Source organism: Pygoscelis adeliae, unplaced genomic scaffold (assembly GCF_000699105.1).
Source record: "Pygoscelis adeliae isolate BGI_AS28 unplaced genomic scaffold, ASM69910v1 Scaffold120, whole genome shotgun sequence".
Lineage (NCBI taxonomy): Eukaryota > Metazoa > Chordata > Aves > Sphenisciformes > Spheniscidae > Pygoscelis > Pygoscelis adeliae.
In genome coordinates this window covers 515,460-530,541 of record NW_008824032.1, presented here as the reverse complement: position 1 = coordinate 530,541, position 15,082 = coordinate 515,460, and the positions used below count along the sequence as shown (strand labels likewise).

Here is a 15,082-nt window from a genome sequence, read left to right as displayed (position 1 = left end):
CATGGTGCCGTGCTTGCCGTCAGCTTTTCAACCCCAAGTGACAGGCATCGGGTGGTGCCAGCTTCTGGATGAAGACAGCCGCCCTCCCCTCAGTCACACTCCCGTGCAGCACAGCTGAGGATGTGGAGTGAGTGCAGCAGAGGTGTAGCAACCAACAGTGCAGACCATAAATTTGTGTTGCTGCAAAACAGCAACTCAGGAAACTGCAGCCTTGGTCTCTCAGTAGGGTTTTTAGGGTGGCTGATGATCGCACAGCTCCCAGCAATACTGCTGTTGGTAATGCACAGGCAGAACCTACTTAGTGCTGTTTCCATTCCTCCCCTTTCTGAGGCAGCTTCTCCTGGCTGCATCCTACAGTCCTTCTTCAGAGGTCCTTTGGCAACTTTGTCTCTTCTCATGATTCACTCTCCTCCCCCATAAAGGTGTATCTCCAATTTGAGAATTTTTGCTGCATATAACACAACTTTCCTCACAGTGGTTTTACGTATCTGCCAAGACAAAGCATTGTGGTATTGCATCGATTTATATTCTGTGCAAAAAGATTCTAGTGAGATCAGAAGCTGTGTCTGTAGTTCAGCTCTGGTTCAAAGAATGGTGAGACAAACTTTTACAGTTTCGGGTGTGAAAAATCTCAGCTCTTTCACTTTCCCTCCAGGAGCACCCTGTATTGGGGTGAGGGTTTGGTTCTGCATTCATGGAAGGTGAAATTAATCATAATACAGAGGACTGGAAAGCATCTTCAAAGACCTCATCGTTGATGGCACTCTCATAAGCAGGCGGTGGCGTGAGTGGCTCCAGTGGCTCAAACCTGTCTTCAATACCTTTCACTTCATGGATGTCCGAAACAAACCGCTGTAGTCTTGGGGGCAGCACCAGCTGCAACTGCATCCTGGAGCCTGTGTCTGTCTCAGAGGCGCGCCTTGTGTCTGATGCCACGGACACCCTGAGAGCCTCCACCATGATCTCTTCTTGGCCAGATGACTCAATAACTACATTGTAAGGAGGAGGCTCATTCAGTGGTGAGGGCACCAAGCCTGGATTGGATGCAATCGTCCATATTGCTGGAACGGACATGGTCATCACCTCCTCATAGGTGGGTGCTTCATAGGCAGCATTCACCCTATGCACAAAGAGAGGAATGGCAGTTACACTCGTTATTTTACTGCTTAGTTTCTGCAGAGGCAGGTAGTCTGGATAATGTAGCATATGGACCGTGCTACAATCAACAGATGGGACTGAGACAGGATATCTCATGTGGTATTATTGTATGTGATATTCTGCCACTGGATCAGCTCACTTGTCCAGCCAACTTAATGTCTTGCTTTCTGGTCTAGAGAATGGCTCATGTGACCATTTTCCCCCACTCCCCAGAATAAGTAAAAAAAACCTCACACTGGGTTTCAGTGCCCTAGGCTTAGCTTGATCATAGAATCATAGAATATCTCAAGTTGGAAGGGACCCATAAGGATGATGTCCCTCATTTAAAATCTCCTACCAGTTAAAATGTATTACTAAGAATTGCTAACTACTAATTATTTCTCAGAATAAAACAGGACCTTGCTTTTTTAATACATCAGCTCAATGTTCATCTGTTTTTAAGAAGAGGAGAAAATCCAGTATTTTCATTTAGTTTAAACAAGGACTAGCTATTCTGTATTGGAATGTCTGCAGAGAAAAATGTTACTTTAGAAATATTTTCCTTTTTAGGTCATATTTTTAAATAAGTAGATACTAATTTTCTTCTAGTATGCCCCCAGCCTAGCAAAGCCCAATATAGACTTCTTTTTATGTAGTCTTTATGAAAATAAACATGTAATAACATTTTTACTCTCCTACAACACCCTATATTTGAGAATGTCAGGTCATTTATGGATGTGGATAATGATTATCTGGATTATACAGACAAGGAAGCAAAGATACAAATAAAGTTAAACTCTTCAACTGCAGTAGGCAAATTGGAGTTAAATTAGGTGATGCTGAGAACCTGCAAAGATACATGAAGCAAAAAAGATGTAGGAGTATTCAGAGCCTCTCAAAATCAGGGCTTTTTAGTGTCAAGTTGGATTTTTAAGAGTGGAAACACACCCAGTTACAAGTTCCTTTTTAAAAGTTTGCCGAGAACAGTTGCTCTGGAGATAAGGTTTATAGAGTTAAACCCAGCTATGATTCAGTATTGCTTCAGCATTTTTTCTTTTTCCTTGTCTGACTCATTGTTTGGCAAGAGTCGATTACTCAAAGAAAAATAAAACTGGGCCTGCATCTGTTTAACCTTGGAAATTGTTGGTGGATCAGTTCCTGGGGGGAAGAAAATACATATTGGACAATATATATTTGCCACACATGCATGGCACAGACATTTGCAACCTCCACCTGAAGAATGAAGGAAAACAACCTAAAAAGAACTTTTGTCTTCTGGAATGGAGTCTGTGTTTGGTGCCCTAGGGGAAGGGCAGCAAAACAATATGTAAAATGGCCATATCTGAGGAGAGAGTGTTAAAGTAAGAGGAATAACCAGGTTGCTGCTTACCCTGCTTGGCTTTGTCTGCTTGGAGGTATCTCATTTGTGTCATGTTGGTGCTGATTCCTCAGGTAACACTCGGCAAACACACTCAGCAAATAGCCGACCAGGCACACTCCCCCTACCCCTAGGAAGAAATAGCCTACTGGATTGATGTTAGATGAAATGGCCAGCATGGTGACACCAATGAGAAGAGCAGCAGTGAAAAGAAACAACAAGGCTTGGCGGATGTTCTTCCAGTGTGCCTCTAACCACATGGTAGTATAGATGGTGGTAGCAGACAGTTGAGAACAGATGAGTAGTTACGGGAACAGACATCTGTGGAAGACGGAATAGTTTTTTCAATATGAAACATGAGCATACAAACACATTATCAGCATCATGACCAAAATAAGAACATAACACTCGAGTACATGCCGTCGTGAGAAGAGGCAGGTATGCACATACGTAATAAGCCTGGGAAATCTGTGCAAAAATGCATGCCAATGTAAACGCACTAGAATTTCCTATGTGAATGCATATTGAATAATGGGAATGCTTGGACACACAGTTGCAGGACTAAAATGCATAAATAGAACATCAGCACTTATTGCCAGGCTTATCTAAAAAGGTCTAGCTTCTTAATAAGCAGTCTAGGATGCAGATTTGCGGTTACTACAAAAGTGAAATGAAGAATAAATTTAATTCTAGGACATTTGTACATTGCATAATGAAGGTTCAGATACTAGTTCAGATCCCGGAAGAAAAGTAGCCTTATTAATGGGGCTGTCTGCCCCAGTAAATTGAGTATCTAACTTCAGTGTAGCATTATAGCAATAACATTACTTTCAGTTCTAGATATAGCTGGGGTATGTCTGTTTTTGCAAAATGTAGGCATGTGTTTGAATATTTGCCTATATCCTCAGTTCTTTTTCTGTTGATGTGCTTTTTTGCACCATTCTCAAACACGAGAGCCCCTCCTGTCCTCCATTCCAAACCCCATCTCTCTGAAAGAGACAGCAGTTGTCACTGGGTGCAGTCAATATGGAGTGAATACCAGGGATCTGTGGTATTCAAGAACACCATAATTAAGGAGTCAGCTTGCACGTGTTATACTAACCTACATATATCCCACTGTTTTGATGAAGACCCCTTTGAAGGAAAAGAGCATGACACAGTGGGCATATTTTTTATGAATATGAATCTCCAAACAAATACACAGTTTTATATAGTTCCATGTTACATTGTGTGCTTTTACACACTAAATGCATTCCCTTGTTACAGCAAAAATAGATAAATGTATATATACAAATGCCAGAAAAAGAAATGCATTCTTTCTGAACAGATTACCTTCTCGTTACCTTTTTTACTGCCTGCTTTCAGCGTATACTTACCAGAGAGAGGTTTCGGTAGGTAGGAACAGTCATGTTTTAACTTCTCTCTTCATCACAAGGAAAAATGTGCAAGCTCTTTTGTCCCTGCTCCTTCCCCTTCTGACCTGAGGATGCGACACCAGTAAAAACTCTCCCTTCCTCCTCTTGAGTTTTCTTGTAGGGAGACAACGAAGATTTCTTTTGAAACTAAAAGCTGGTAACTAGTGAATATGGGAAGGCACCAAACGATGGGAAGATCCTGTTGTACGAGTTTTGCGTGGGAAACTAGAACCTCATTTTTCCAGGTTCTGAATCCAAAGCAATTTCTGGACGATGATCACATACCTTCTACTCTTCTGCAGCTCTTCTAGGTCTGTCCCACAAAAGCAGGAAACTCATTAGGAAAGAGGGCGGAGTGAGTGGTGGGGGAGTGCTTACCTGTGTCGGATCTGTTTGGTCTGCCTTACTTTAATGAAAAGAAACTCTGCCCTGAAAATAATGCTCTCCCCCCCACGTAGCAGAGGAATCTTGATCTCTGCCTCACAAAGCAGGAAGGACTGCCAGCCCAGCCCACATCACATGCCCACACATAAATCTATTTATGAGTTCTGCAAAATGTAAATCCATACATTTTCCTATCCTGATTGGGTGCTATTTGTCAGATGTTGTTTTATGCCCTCTTTGATTTTACAAACAAAGGGAAAAAAGGAGGCAACGGGTTATTATTTCACAGAGGGCTGGATTAAAATCCTTCTTACTCCCTGATGTATCTGGGAATGAGGAGTACTGATAAGCAACAGAACAGGTACTGAATTACTTCTTGAAGTCTGTTATCATCTGAACCTTTAGCATGTGTCTGAAAACACTGGAAGTTCTCAAATACTATAGCGTGAATTACCTCCAGGAGCTGGCTGCAGCTCATGTTTGTCTCTAATTGGAAGACGTCCTACTGCTAAATGTTTATTAATAGCATTCAGGTTGGAAGATTGGGCCAACAAGAATTGCATGAGTTTAACAAAGATAAATGTAAAGTCATGCAGGAACAGAATAATCCCAAGCAGCAGTACAGGCTGCGGTCCAACTGACTGGGATGCAGTTCTGCTGAAATAGGGCTGGTGGTCATGAGGAACGGCAAGCTCAACAGGAGTCAGCAGTGTGCCCTTGAAGCAATGAAGGCAAACAGTGCCCTGGGCTGCATCAGTAAGAGTGTAGTCAACAGATCAAGGGGTGTGATTACTCCACGCTGCTCAGCATTTGTTAGGACACACCTGGAATACTGTGTACATTTTTGGTCCTCCCAGTTCAAGAGTGAAATTGAAAAATCAGATATAGTCTGGTGAATTGCTGGCAAGATGATTTGAGGCTTGGAGAACTTTGACAACCTAAGGAACTGGGTTTGTACAGCTTATAGAAGGCTTGGGCAGGTGGTGAATGTCTACTCACAGTTTTCCAATGTCTAGTAGGTAGTTAAAGAGAGGATGGAGGTACTCTTCATGAGGGTACATGGTGACAGGACAAGAGGCAATAGGAAAGAGGGTAAGTGCCTCTGGGTATAAGAAAAAAAGTCTTCAATGTGAAAGCAGGGAAACGTTGCAATTACTTACACAGAGAAGTGGAGGAATCATCCTGGCTGGAAATATTCAAGACTCAGCTGAGTCTAAAGCCCTGCTTTCAGTAGGAGGTTGGACCAGATGATCTCCCCTTCCAGCCTAGACTTGTCAACGTTTCTATGTTTCTAATATTTTTCCCTTATACCTGCCTTTTTGGCTGCTGACAGATAAAGGACTTTCAGCTCTGATTGTTATCCATCCTTGGTTTTCAAGAGAATTCCTTTGAAAATGGCAGACTTAACATCTGTGTAAAGAGGAGGAAGTCAGGCTTCTGGTGTGTAGTCTTTTGCAAGACTATCATTTAAATGGGAAAACTGATTTTTTTCTTACAACTCTTTCCATTTTGGGGTTGTCTAGTGTTGAGAACACTTTAAGTGCTAAGGAAGACTTGACAAAACTGTTTTCACAGTCTCTCTGCATGGAAAGCGTGACTGACTCGTGGTGGAATCTGGACACCTCAGTACTTCCTTCTAACCGGGGTAGCTTAGTAGAACTCTTAGTAGAACCGGGGTAGTTGTTAGAACTCTTCCTTAAAGATAGAAGATTTATATCCTACTGAGTTGAGGAGGGAATTAAAACATAGTACAGACCCTGGCTAAGTGTTCTGTTTACTGAGCTATTGTAATAAAAGAGCATCACTACTATAAGAATTATTTTCAAAGAAGATGGTTCTACTTTTTAAAGTAGCGAGTGAAAGTGTGGTTTGACAAGGCAGCTAAACAAGCCTAATAGATAATTACTGTGGGATATGGTAGTACTTCCTCCTTCCTGCCTGTTCTCCATTTCCCAGCTGTCGAAGCCTGTCTTCCTTGCAGTGATTCTAGTGCTCAGCTGATCTCTTGCTGAGCCACCTCAGCTGTCTTGGCTAGTGGGAAAGTGTTTACATTTTTCTAGAGTGAATTTACTGGGCTGAAGCTAGTCACCAAAGTATTGTCTAGCCACTAGATCTCCATTCAAGGGAAGCAATGGGAATGCATAGCTAGAGTGGTGGAGGGGAAGGAAGGAAGAGTGGGAATAACTTCCAGGGCTGCAGTGAGCACCATTTGATCGGCTCATCCCAAACCATTGGAGTAGAAGGAAGTTCTTCCTTCTTGGACTAAGTAGGCCCTGCAGAAAGGTCTAGAATCTAAGACCCATCTAGTCCTCAGCAAATTGTATTAATTATATCAGGGATTTCCAGCTCAGCCTGATAACTTCAGGTGGCTCCCAGCTCTGGTAAGTACACTGACTATTGTCAAATACCTCCAACAATCTGACTATTGTTGAATCCCCCCTTGTACAGAAGGTACTCATCCTTCTGTAGGCTATGTAGAGGGAGCCGAAGCACTTCGCTTGTTTGCACATTCTGCTGTGGGGAGTAGGTACATGAAAACTGCTTTGAGGCTAGACCTTTTTGCCAAGTTAGAAGAAAGTCAGAAAGGTGAGTAAAATCTTCATTATTTGGTGGAAAACTACCTCTGTGATTGGAAATGCTGTATTTTATTTGTGGATAGATGGAAAGATACAGGTTTTGCTCAAAATTTGTATAGTAGTTTTGATTGGTGCAACATTTTTTAAAATATTTATAGACATAGTTATGAAATATCAGGATGAAAAAAGGCTAAAAATGGTAGATCTCTCTGCTGCATTAGTTGTTGCTTGTATTACTTCAGTTTATTTCAGTTGAAGTTCAGAGTTCAGTAACTCCTGCATATTTTACCCATGGAGTTGCATGGATGACTGGGCTGAATCTTTAGGAATGATTTTTATGCATTTACAAGAATCATACTTTGCCAAGCAGCTGTGAATGCATTAGTTGAACATGTTTATGAATGTGATACTGACTGCTTTGTGGACCTAAGGGTACAAAGCAGGATGAACTTATATGAACTAACCTTTGCAATATAATTTCTGGCAACGCAGTGCTCCTACGTGAGGCCTTTTGGCATTTCTGAAGGACTTCTGGAATTTTTCTGTCTGCCATTTTGATTGTCTCCATAGTCTGATTCAGACTGTCATTGGTTACAGTAGGGGGGATCCATAACAAAGAAAAATTGATCACGCAGCTGCATCAAGAAGTTTTTGGTGATGACAAGATTTAGAAAACACAGAGGGGCTTGGGAAAGGCCTGAGAGGTATCACTATGCAGTGTTTGTGAAACCATGGATAGAAGTCAGGGAAAGTGAAGGACATTTATACTGCCATCCTAAACTGTCTCCCTTTCATGTACAGTAGAGATGTTTTTTATAGAAAGCTTTCTGTTCTCTGTTGTTCAATCGTGCTGTGAGGACTAGACTTCATTTAACAGTGGATTTCTTTAATTAAGACCACAGATTTCCTTTTTCCATTCTTTCTTTCTTCCAGTATCTCATTGTTGATCTTCATTCTTCATTCAGCCTCTGGAAAGCATTTCACCTTTCCCCTGTTTCACCTCACTATCTCCTCTACCTCCTGCCCAGACTGCTACTAATTAACTTAGTACCTAGAGTAAGCTCGCTTATCAGCTCAGTATGCAGAGAAGCTTGCTTTATTGCCAGGGGCTTGTGACGTACATACCACGGCAGGATTAATCTCTCTGTAATCACTAAGTCTATTCTTCCCTATAACCTTGTCCTGAAGCAATTTCTGAGAGCCTCAGCAAGTACTGGGGACAAAGTGCTACTGAACTACCTTTTCCTGTCTTGTTTACCTCTCCTTTTGTCTCCCAGGTTCTGCTTAGCCACCTTTGTGAAATATGACTTTGATTTTTCTGTTCAGGAGCATGATTACGTTGTATCTACAGAGGTCATGGGGCAGCCATGACCTATGGTTGATACATTTCCGGTCAGTATAGTGTCTTGAGCAAGAGAAAGCAAAACCCCAAGGAAGTTTTGCCTATGCTTGGATGTTCAAAAAGTATGTGTGACTTTGAGAAATCCAGTGATGCTTGACCTGCCATAGTGGAATGTTCATACATTTCTTGGGAGCTGGCAATCTCTTTTTGTCTTCCAGCTTATTCCAGTTCTTCCAGGACAATGGTTGAAAGTTATCGTATATGTGTAGTCGCTGTATGGTGGTTTTTTGGCATCGCTGCCTTCTACCTGCAGTGGCTTTTCTCTGTAGAACAGGGTTGAGATGTGGTCACAGAAGGACTGATATTGCAAGGAGGCTGATAGTGCATCTACTGCTGCCACTAGTTCCTCACCTGTCTCAGGGATACCTGAGAAGCATAAATCTACAGAGATTGAGTCAGAGACACTTGTTATGTTGTGCAGAACTAATGGATTTCTATTTTCTGACAGCAGGAGTCACATTTAAGGTGAGAAGTGTTTCCAGGGCTGCCTGCACACATAAAGTTCCTAAGTATTTAAAACTAACAAAGCAGCGCCTCCTTTTCTGCCATGAGAATGACAGAAAAGTAACAAGCGTTTACTGACTATGATATATGAGGTTTTTTATCTCCTCTTACAGCCTTTCAAATTCACTTATATCACATTTCATTTTTTCTCTGCAAAAAAAGAAAGCGAAGGCTAGAAACTTCTTCATCTTTCTATTCTGAATTCTCCTTAGGGCAGGAGCTTTAAGACTGAGGTTTCATTAGCATTGGTAAAACTTTCTGCAGCTGGTTTAGTTTAATGAGAGCGCCAAATCTGGTCTATATTATTTACTTTCTGTTGGAGGACTTTCTATACTTGTGTAGAATCTCTGCACAGTGCAGTAGTTCTACTGATGAAAAATCAGACGTTACTGTATATAAGATGTAAATTGGTAGTATGTGCTCTTTTGAAGGAATTCAACCTGGTGACTGTAATGCTACCAAATGGAATAGTAGAGTGACTTTTCCTTTTGTGTTAATTTAGAGCTCCTAATGTGGATCAGACGGGAGGAGAGAACTTGACTGTGACTAAAGTGAAGAAGAAGGAGGGCAGTTAAGATCCTACTGCTAGAATATGGTGAAAGAATCAAGTGGAATACCTAGTGTGGAAAGAGCAAGTGAGCAGAAAGAAATAGTTTCAAGATAAAATTAAGGCATCAACTGAGAATAGTTAAAAGAACACAGGAAGATCATTTGCTGTCATTCTAGACTGTATTAGGTGTCTCTGGAAATAAGAGAAAATAAGACCTGTATTTGCTGAGCTGCTTTACTGTAGAACAGTGTTTGCATTCCTTTTCTCCAGATGTAATTTCACCATTCCAAAATGGAAAAGTTTTCAGCCAAAGGACATGAGATGCAGTGAGAAAAGTTAATGTATAATTGCCACAGAGTTCCTGTTCCCTATCTTCCTCCCTGGTCGTAGCCACATATTCTTGCTGCTGATGTTGCCAAACCTGTTATGCAGGAGCCCTCCGTGACATATTCTGAATTGCTAACAAGACATAAAACTAACCAAGTAAAAAGTAAAAAAAATGCTATTTTCTGTTGGGTTAGTAAACTAACAGTCACAAAAACAGGCAGGAAGTGCCAGTATGGCCACAAGAGAGGAGAAAGGACCTCATGACCTATTTCTATGTTGAAGAATAGGGGATGCCCTTTTCCTTTCAACAGCATTAGATGGTTCTGCTAGGGAACCACACCTGAAATATTTGGAAATTACCACCCAACATTAAAATATAGCCTCCTTGGGTTGGAATTCAGTGACTATGCAACTCACTGTAATACTAAATAACTGTGGACTGAAAAGTAATAGGCATGAGAGGAGGAGAAAGAGGTTGAAATTACTGTTGCAGAATGTACCTTCTTGAGCAGGAATTTGACATGGTTCACTGTCGCTGGTGGGACCCACAGTGTCTCTCCTTGAGGCGCTCTTATGTTCCTATTGTATAATGTTGCACTTTCTTCAAATTCTTTCAGTAAATATTGGGGTGGGACAATGGGTGAGGTGTTGCCAGACGAAGGGCTCACTTAACTATCTTATTGATGAACTGTGCTTTGGAGAAAAGAGGACACTGCTGTTATTGGTACTGGTCACTCTTTCAGTGTTGTGCTTTATAGCAAATCCAGTGCAGAATCCCACATGTTCCTTGGTGCCTGTTCCCAGCCTAAGGTGCTCATAGTCTAAAGCAAGTGTGACACAGTGTCACGGTTTAACCCCAGCTGGCAACTAAGCCCCCCCCAGCCACTCACTCACTCCCCGCCCCCCCGCCCCCGGTGGGATGGGGGAGAGAATCGGAAGGGTGAAAGTGAGAAAACTCATGGGTTGAGATAAAGACAGTTTAATAGGTAAAGCAAAAGCTGTGCATGCAAGCAAGGCAAAACAAGGAATTCATCCACTACTTCCCATCGGCAGGCAGGTGTTCAGCCATCTCCAGGAAAACAGGGCTCCATCATGCGTAACGGTTACTTGGGAAGACAAATGCCATCACTCCAAACGTCCCTCCTTCCTTCTTCCCCCAGCTCTACATGCTGAGCATGACCTCATATGGTATGGAATATCCCTTTGGTCAGTTGGGGTCAGCTGTCCTGGCTGTGTCCCTTCCCAGCTTCTTGTGCACCCCCAGCCTACTCGCTGGTGGGGTGGTGTGAGAAGCAGAAGAGGCCTTGACTCTGTGTAAGCACTGCTCAGCAGTAACGAAAACATCCCTGTGTTATCAACACTGTTTTCATGACAAATCCAAAACATAGCCCCATACTAGCTACTGTGAAGAAATTTAACTCTACCCCAGCCAAAACCAGCACACAAAGCTACAGAGCAACAATTCAGGTGTGAAAGGCCAGAGGGAGATAACTTGGTAAGAAAAGAAATAAGAGAGAAAAAAGTTTAGTAAAAACTATTTTAATAAAGGCCATTTTTCTTGAAAATTAGATTTATAACAGTGATCCTTTTTTTGCTTCATTAGATATTCTCCATTCAAAGGCAACACTATTTGTTTCAGCATTAGTTTTAGCACTACTTTTTGCTGTGTTTTGCTCCAGCCATGCGCCATAAAGGCAGCACACCTCAGAGACAAGCAGCTTGATGTGGTTCCTTTTTCTTCCTCAGGAAAAATGGGTGTTACATTTTGGTTACATCTGTGCAAATAGGCGTTCACAGGGGTCAGTGAAAGAGCATTTTCTTTGTTACTTTATGAAAGCACGTAGACACATGAGATGAAAAGAACATAGCTTTTATCTTGGCATGGTTCCTCAGTGTGTGAGCTGTCAGTTTATTTAGTGATACGTACAGGTTGTATCCAGTTCTGACATGGATTTGCATTTCTAATGGACACTGCCAAATTAGCAAGAGCACATCATAATGCATTTCTGGTATGTGCCATGATCATGCCCTGTAGTATTGCAGTTTGTATGGCATCTGAATTGTTATCCTGGTACATTCTAGCATGGCATTGTGAAGATGTTTTCGATGTTTTTTTGCTGTGAGGTGAACTACTGTTTCCAAGGTCAGCCATCAGCTGCAGGAACAGTCTCATAAAGAGCACCATGCCACATCACTGCCAGACCAGGCTGCTGTTTGTAAATCAATGCTGTGAAAGCAATACACCACTTTTGCTTTCTCCTGAGGCAGCAGCAGTAGTGATGCTGCAACTCCTATTGTTTGTAAAGGGGAACTCTGTTTTATCAAGGTTTCTCTTGCTGAGAGATACCTTTCTTTTTCACTGTAGGCGACAAAAAAACAGGACACGCAATATGTGGAATTAAGTGTATATCTGGTTAAACTGATGGCTTTGACAGAATTTATTAATGGTGATAACTGTCTGCTTGTTCCACATCATGTCTGTGCTCATGAGAAGAGTGATGACTGGTTGCAAAGGGTCTTTCCGTGAATATGGGAAGATTGCCCATGAGGGAGAATTTCAGGATAGAGTGGTCATAGTTCATGGACATCTGTATTGGACTGAAGTTATATTTGATGCCAAAGATGATCCATGTGATGGTGCCACTGTTTCTTGAGAAGAGTTGTCAAGTCTACTGGCTATTGGCAACCTCTGATTCGTAAGACTGTTCTGTGAAATCCCTTGCAGATGAAAGGTGTCAGAGTGATTCAGGAGACAGTGTTAACTATTTGAAAAGCTCTTACTGACACTTGGTGCATGGGAGATCGTAGTTTTGGCTGAAGAGACTTCTTTGAATATATTGGAGCTACTGATGAGGTATATTCTTGTCCACTGCCTCCTCTGTTCCTCCCTGCTTCCTCCAAATTTTGACTCGCTTGATTAAAAAAAGGGGATAATGGTCTCTTGTCAGAATCACCGCTATATGACCCTTTACTTCTCACGCTTGAAAGTGTGGCAGTGTGTGACACCCAGATCTCTCACAAATTTCCAGTCCGCACCTGATTGTAGATCCATTGATATTGACAAAGTCTCCAAGTCTCCATTGATATTGATGAAGTTTCCAAGTCTTTGATATGTGGTGGTGCCACTTTTACCCTGATTCTCCTGCTCAACAAGCTACTCAGCAACAACTTTGACCATCATCAAGACTTCCTAAATATCTGCTTCAGCCACCGCTATGGGATGTACATTTCTCCATCTGAAGATAAGAAAAAGGGCCTTCATGATGAGAGCTGACTCCTCTGCTTCCTTGGCAATATCATGTTCACCTGCTGTTCTTGAAATGACGTTTGCAAAGTGGGGGATAGGGCAGAATGAAGAATGTGTGGAGGTAAAGAAGAATTGTAGCCTTTAGGTGGTTTGTTCGATTTCCTATGAGCACTGTAAAGGCCAAATGATGCACTGATCTTTATTTATGCAAAATCCCTGACAAGTGTTTGCTTATATTGAGTACTACGGCTTTCTGCATCTCTTGCTTCTGCTTGCTGCTTTCCCATTGCAACCCTACCCTGAAGTGTCCTTGCATGGCAGCCCAGCTACAGTGGACTTTGTTAAGCCTGTCTCACAATTTCTGAAATTCCAAACCTCAAGTACATGACACTGGCAACATGAGTTTCTACCAGACCAACACACTTCATCATGGCGCTGGAGAAGGCAGAAATATGTTCATTTCCATGCAAACTATGTATGGCTTATTTAATGTAATTAAGACTAAAATATGAGTCATTAAAACACTTCTAGAGATCTTTTTCAGAGGTGATTTTTTTATGCCTCTATTTTATATTTTGTTAATTTGCAGGCTGAATGTTTTTCTCACAGGTAGTGTTGAAACTGGTAGGTCAAACAAGAAATGTAGAATCTGACTGTAAATGTTTCCAAACAAAACAAAGACAAAAGCAAGGCTTCTTGTGAATTGTGGCTCTCTAAGTGGACAAGTTTTGGCTAGAAATTGCCATAGTAAGAGGTTTTCGTGGTAGGTCAGTAAGAGACAACTGAAGTGGAACAGCTTGAAGAACATACAGAAAAAGGTGAAAAATAAAACCTGATATTCTCCAAATCAACACTGGATGTATGCCTTTGGATAAGTCAAGGGAAAAAGTATTACTGTTTTGGGGTGATAGATGAAATACTGGTATTATAAACAAAGAGGCTGCGGTTAGCTGATTCCCCGTGTTTGACATTCCTATGCAAAACTCTTCAGGATGAGTGAGTAATTGATTGTTGCTCCTGTTCCTAAAGTCTCTGGTTTAGCTGTTGACCCTTCTGAGTTCCCTCCATAGCACTCACAAAGAGCCAGCTGGGGTTTGAGCGCTAACACAGTATAAATATTTACTGCCTAACAAATCTAACTTTCCTCATTTTGGTAGAGTCCCACTATTGATTATAGTTCTGCCTTTCATTCCATGAATACATTTACATCAGTTCTATCAGTATATTTATCAATTCTTAATATTCTTTGAGAAGGAAGTAAATGTCTTGCCCTCCTTTCATTACATTTTAGTTTGTGCAGCTCTACTTGCTGTTAGAAGATCGCTGGATTTTCCCTGTTCTCAATTTTATGTATCACCGAAGCATTGCTGGCATTATTTATTTCAGGTCTACCATTTACAGCAGTTTAGAAATTGCTGGATGTTTCCTATTCCAGCCAAGTGGCCACTTGCTGTCTAAGAATGGCTGGATGCTTTTTATCCCATGCCAATTTCACTTCAATCTACTAGGATTTTTTTGTTGTAGCAGTTCAGCTCCCTGCAGTCTAGGAATTCTATGCAGGCTGATTTTCCAGTGGTGCTCAGTTGTTTGTCCTCTTAGTGCTATCCAGGCCAGTGAGGTGCTTAACAAAATGATCCACAGAATCATTTTTCCTTAGTTGTTCTATCATTTAAATTTGATATGGAAACACTGTTTTGTGAGACATGTTGTCCGACAGTACTCCAAAAGGTTTAGGGAGGACTTCTCTGTAATAAGTAAACTTGAAGCCATTGATTCAGTTTTTACTGCAGGGCTGATAGAATATATTATGTATTTTATAAATATATGTGCACCTATACTGTACAGCCCACACATGCCAATTGGAACTGTGTCCTATTGTGATATGTACTGTACAAATACAGTAAGATGTGTATTTAGCCATGCACACAAGCAAAAAGTCCCCCACATTCTTCATTAATAGAAGAATTAGAGCACAGCAAGCTCACTACCCTGGACTTCAGGTGAGCGGACTTTGGCCTCTTCAGGGATCTGCTTGGTAGAGTGCCATGGGACAAAGCCCTGGAGGGAAGAGGGGCCCAAGAAAGCTGGGTAATATTCAAGGATCACCTCCTCCAAGCTCAGGAGCGATGCATCCCAACAAAGACGAAGTCCGGCAAAAACAC

At 41.6% G+C, this 15,082-nt stretch overlaps 1 protein-coding gene across 1 annotated transcript; it reads right to left on the bottom strand.

Moving 5' to 3' along the window:
- Window positions 1–711: 711 nt before the first annotated feature.
- TMEM139 (transmembrane protein 139) lies at window positions 712–2,775 on the bottom strand. The gene is made up of 2 exons (XM_009328611.1): window positions 2,528–2,775; window positions 712–1,120 (listed from the first exon to the last, which is right to left on the bottom strand). The coding sequence occupies exons 1-2, from the start codon at window positions 2,773–2,775 to the stop codon at window positions 712–714; spliced, it is 657 nt and encodes a 218-aa protein (XP_009326886.1).
- Window positions 2,776–15,082: the final 12,307 nt, after the last annotated feature.

What these genes read in the sequence shown, in the direction of transcription:
- TMEM139 (XM_009328611.1), bottom strand. Translation starts at nt 2,775, where the DNA reads ATGTGGTTAGAGGCACACTGGAAGAACATCCGCCAAGCCTTGTTGTTT. An exon ending in AGCAGACAAAGCCAAGCAGG is followed by an intron (nt 1,121 to 2,527) that starts GTAAGCAGCAAC and finishes CTTTGTGCATAG; the next exon opens with GGTGAATGCTGCCTATGAAG.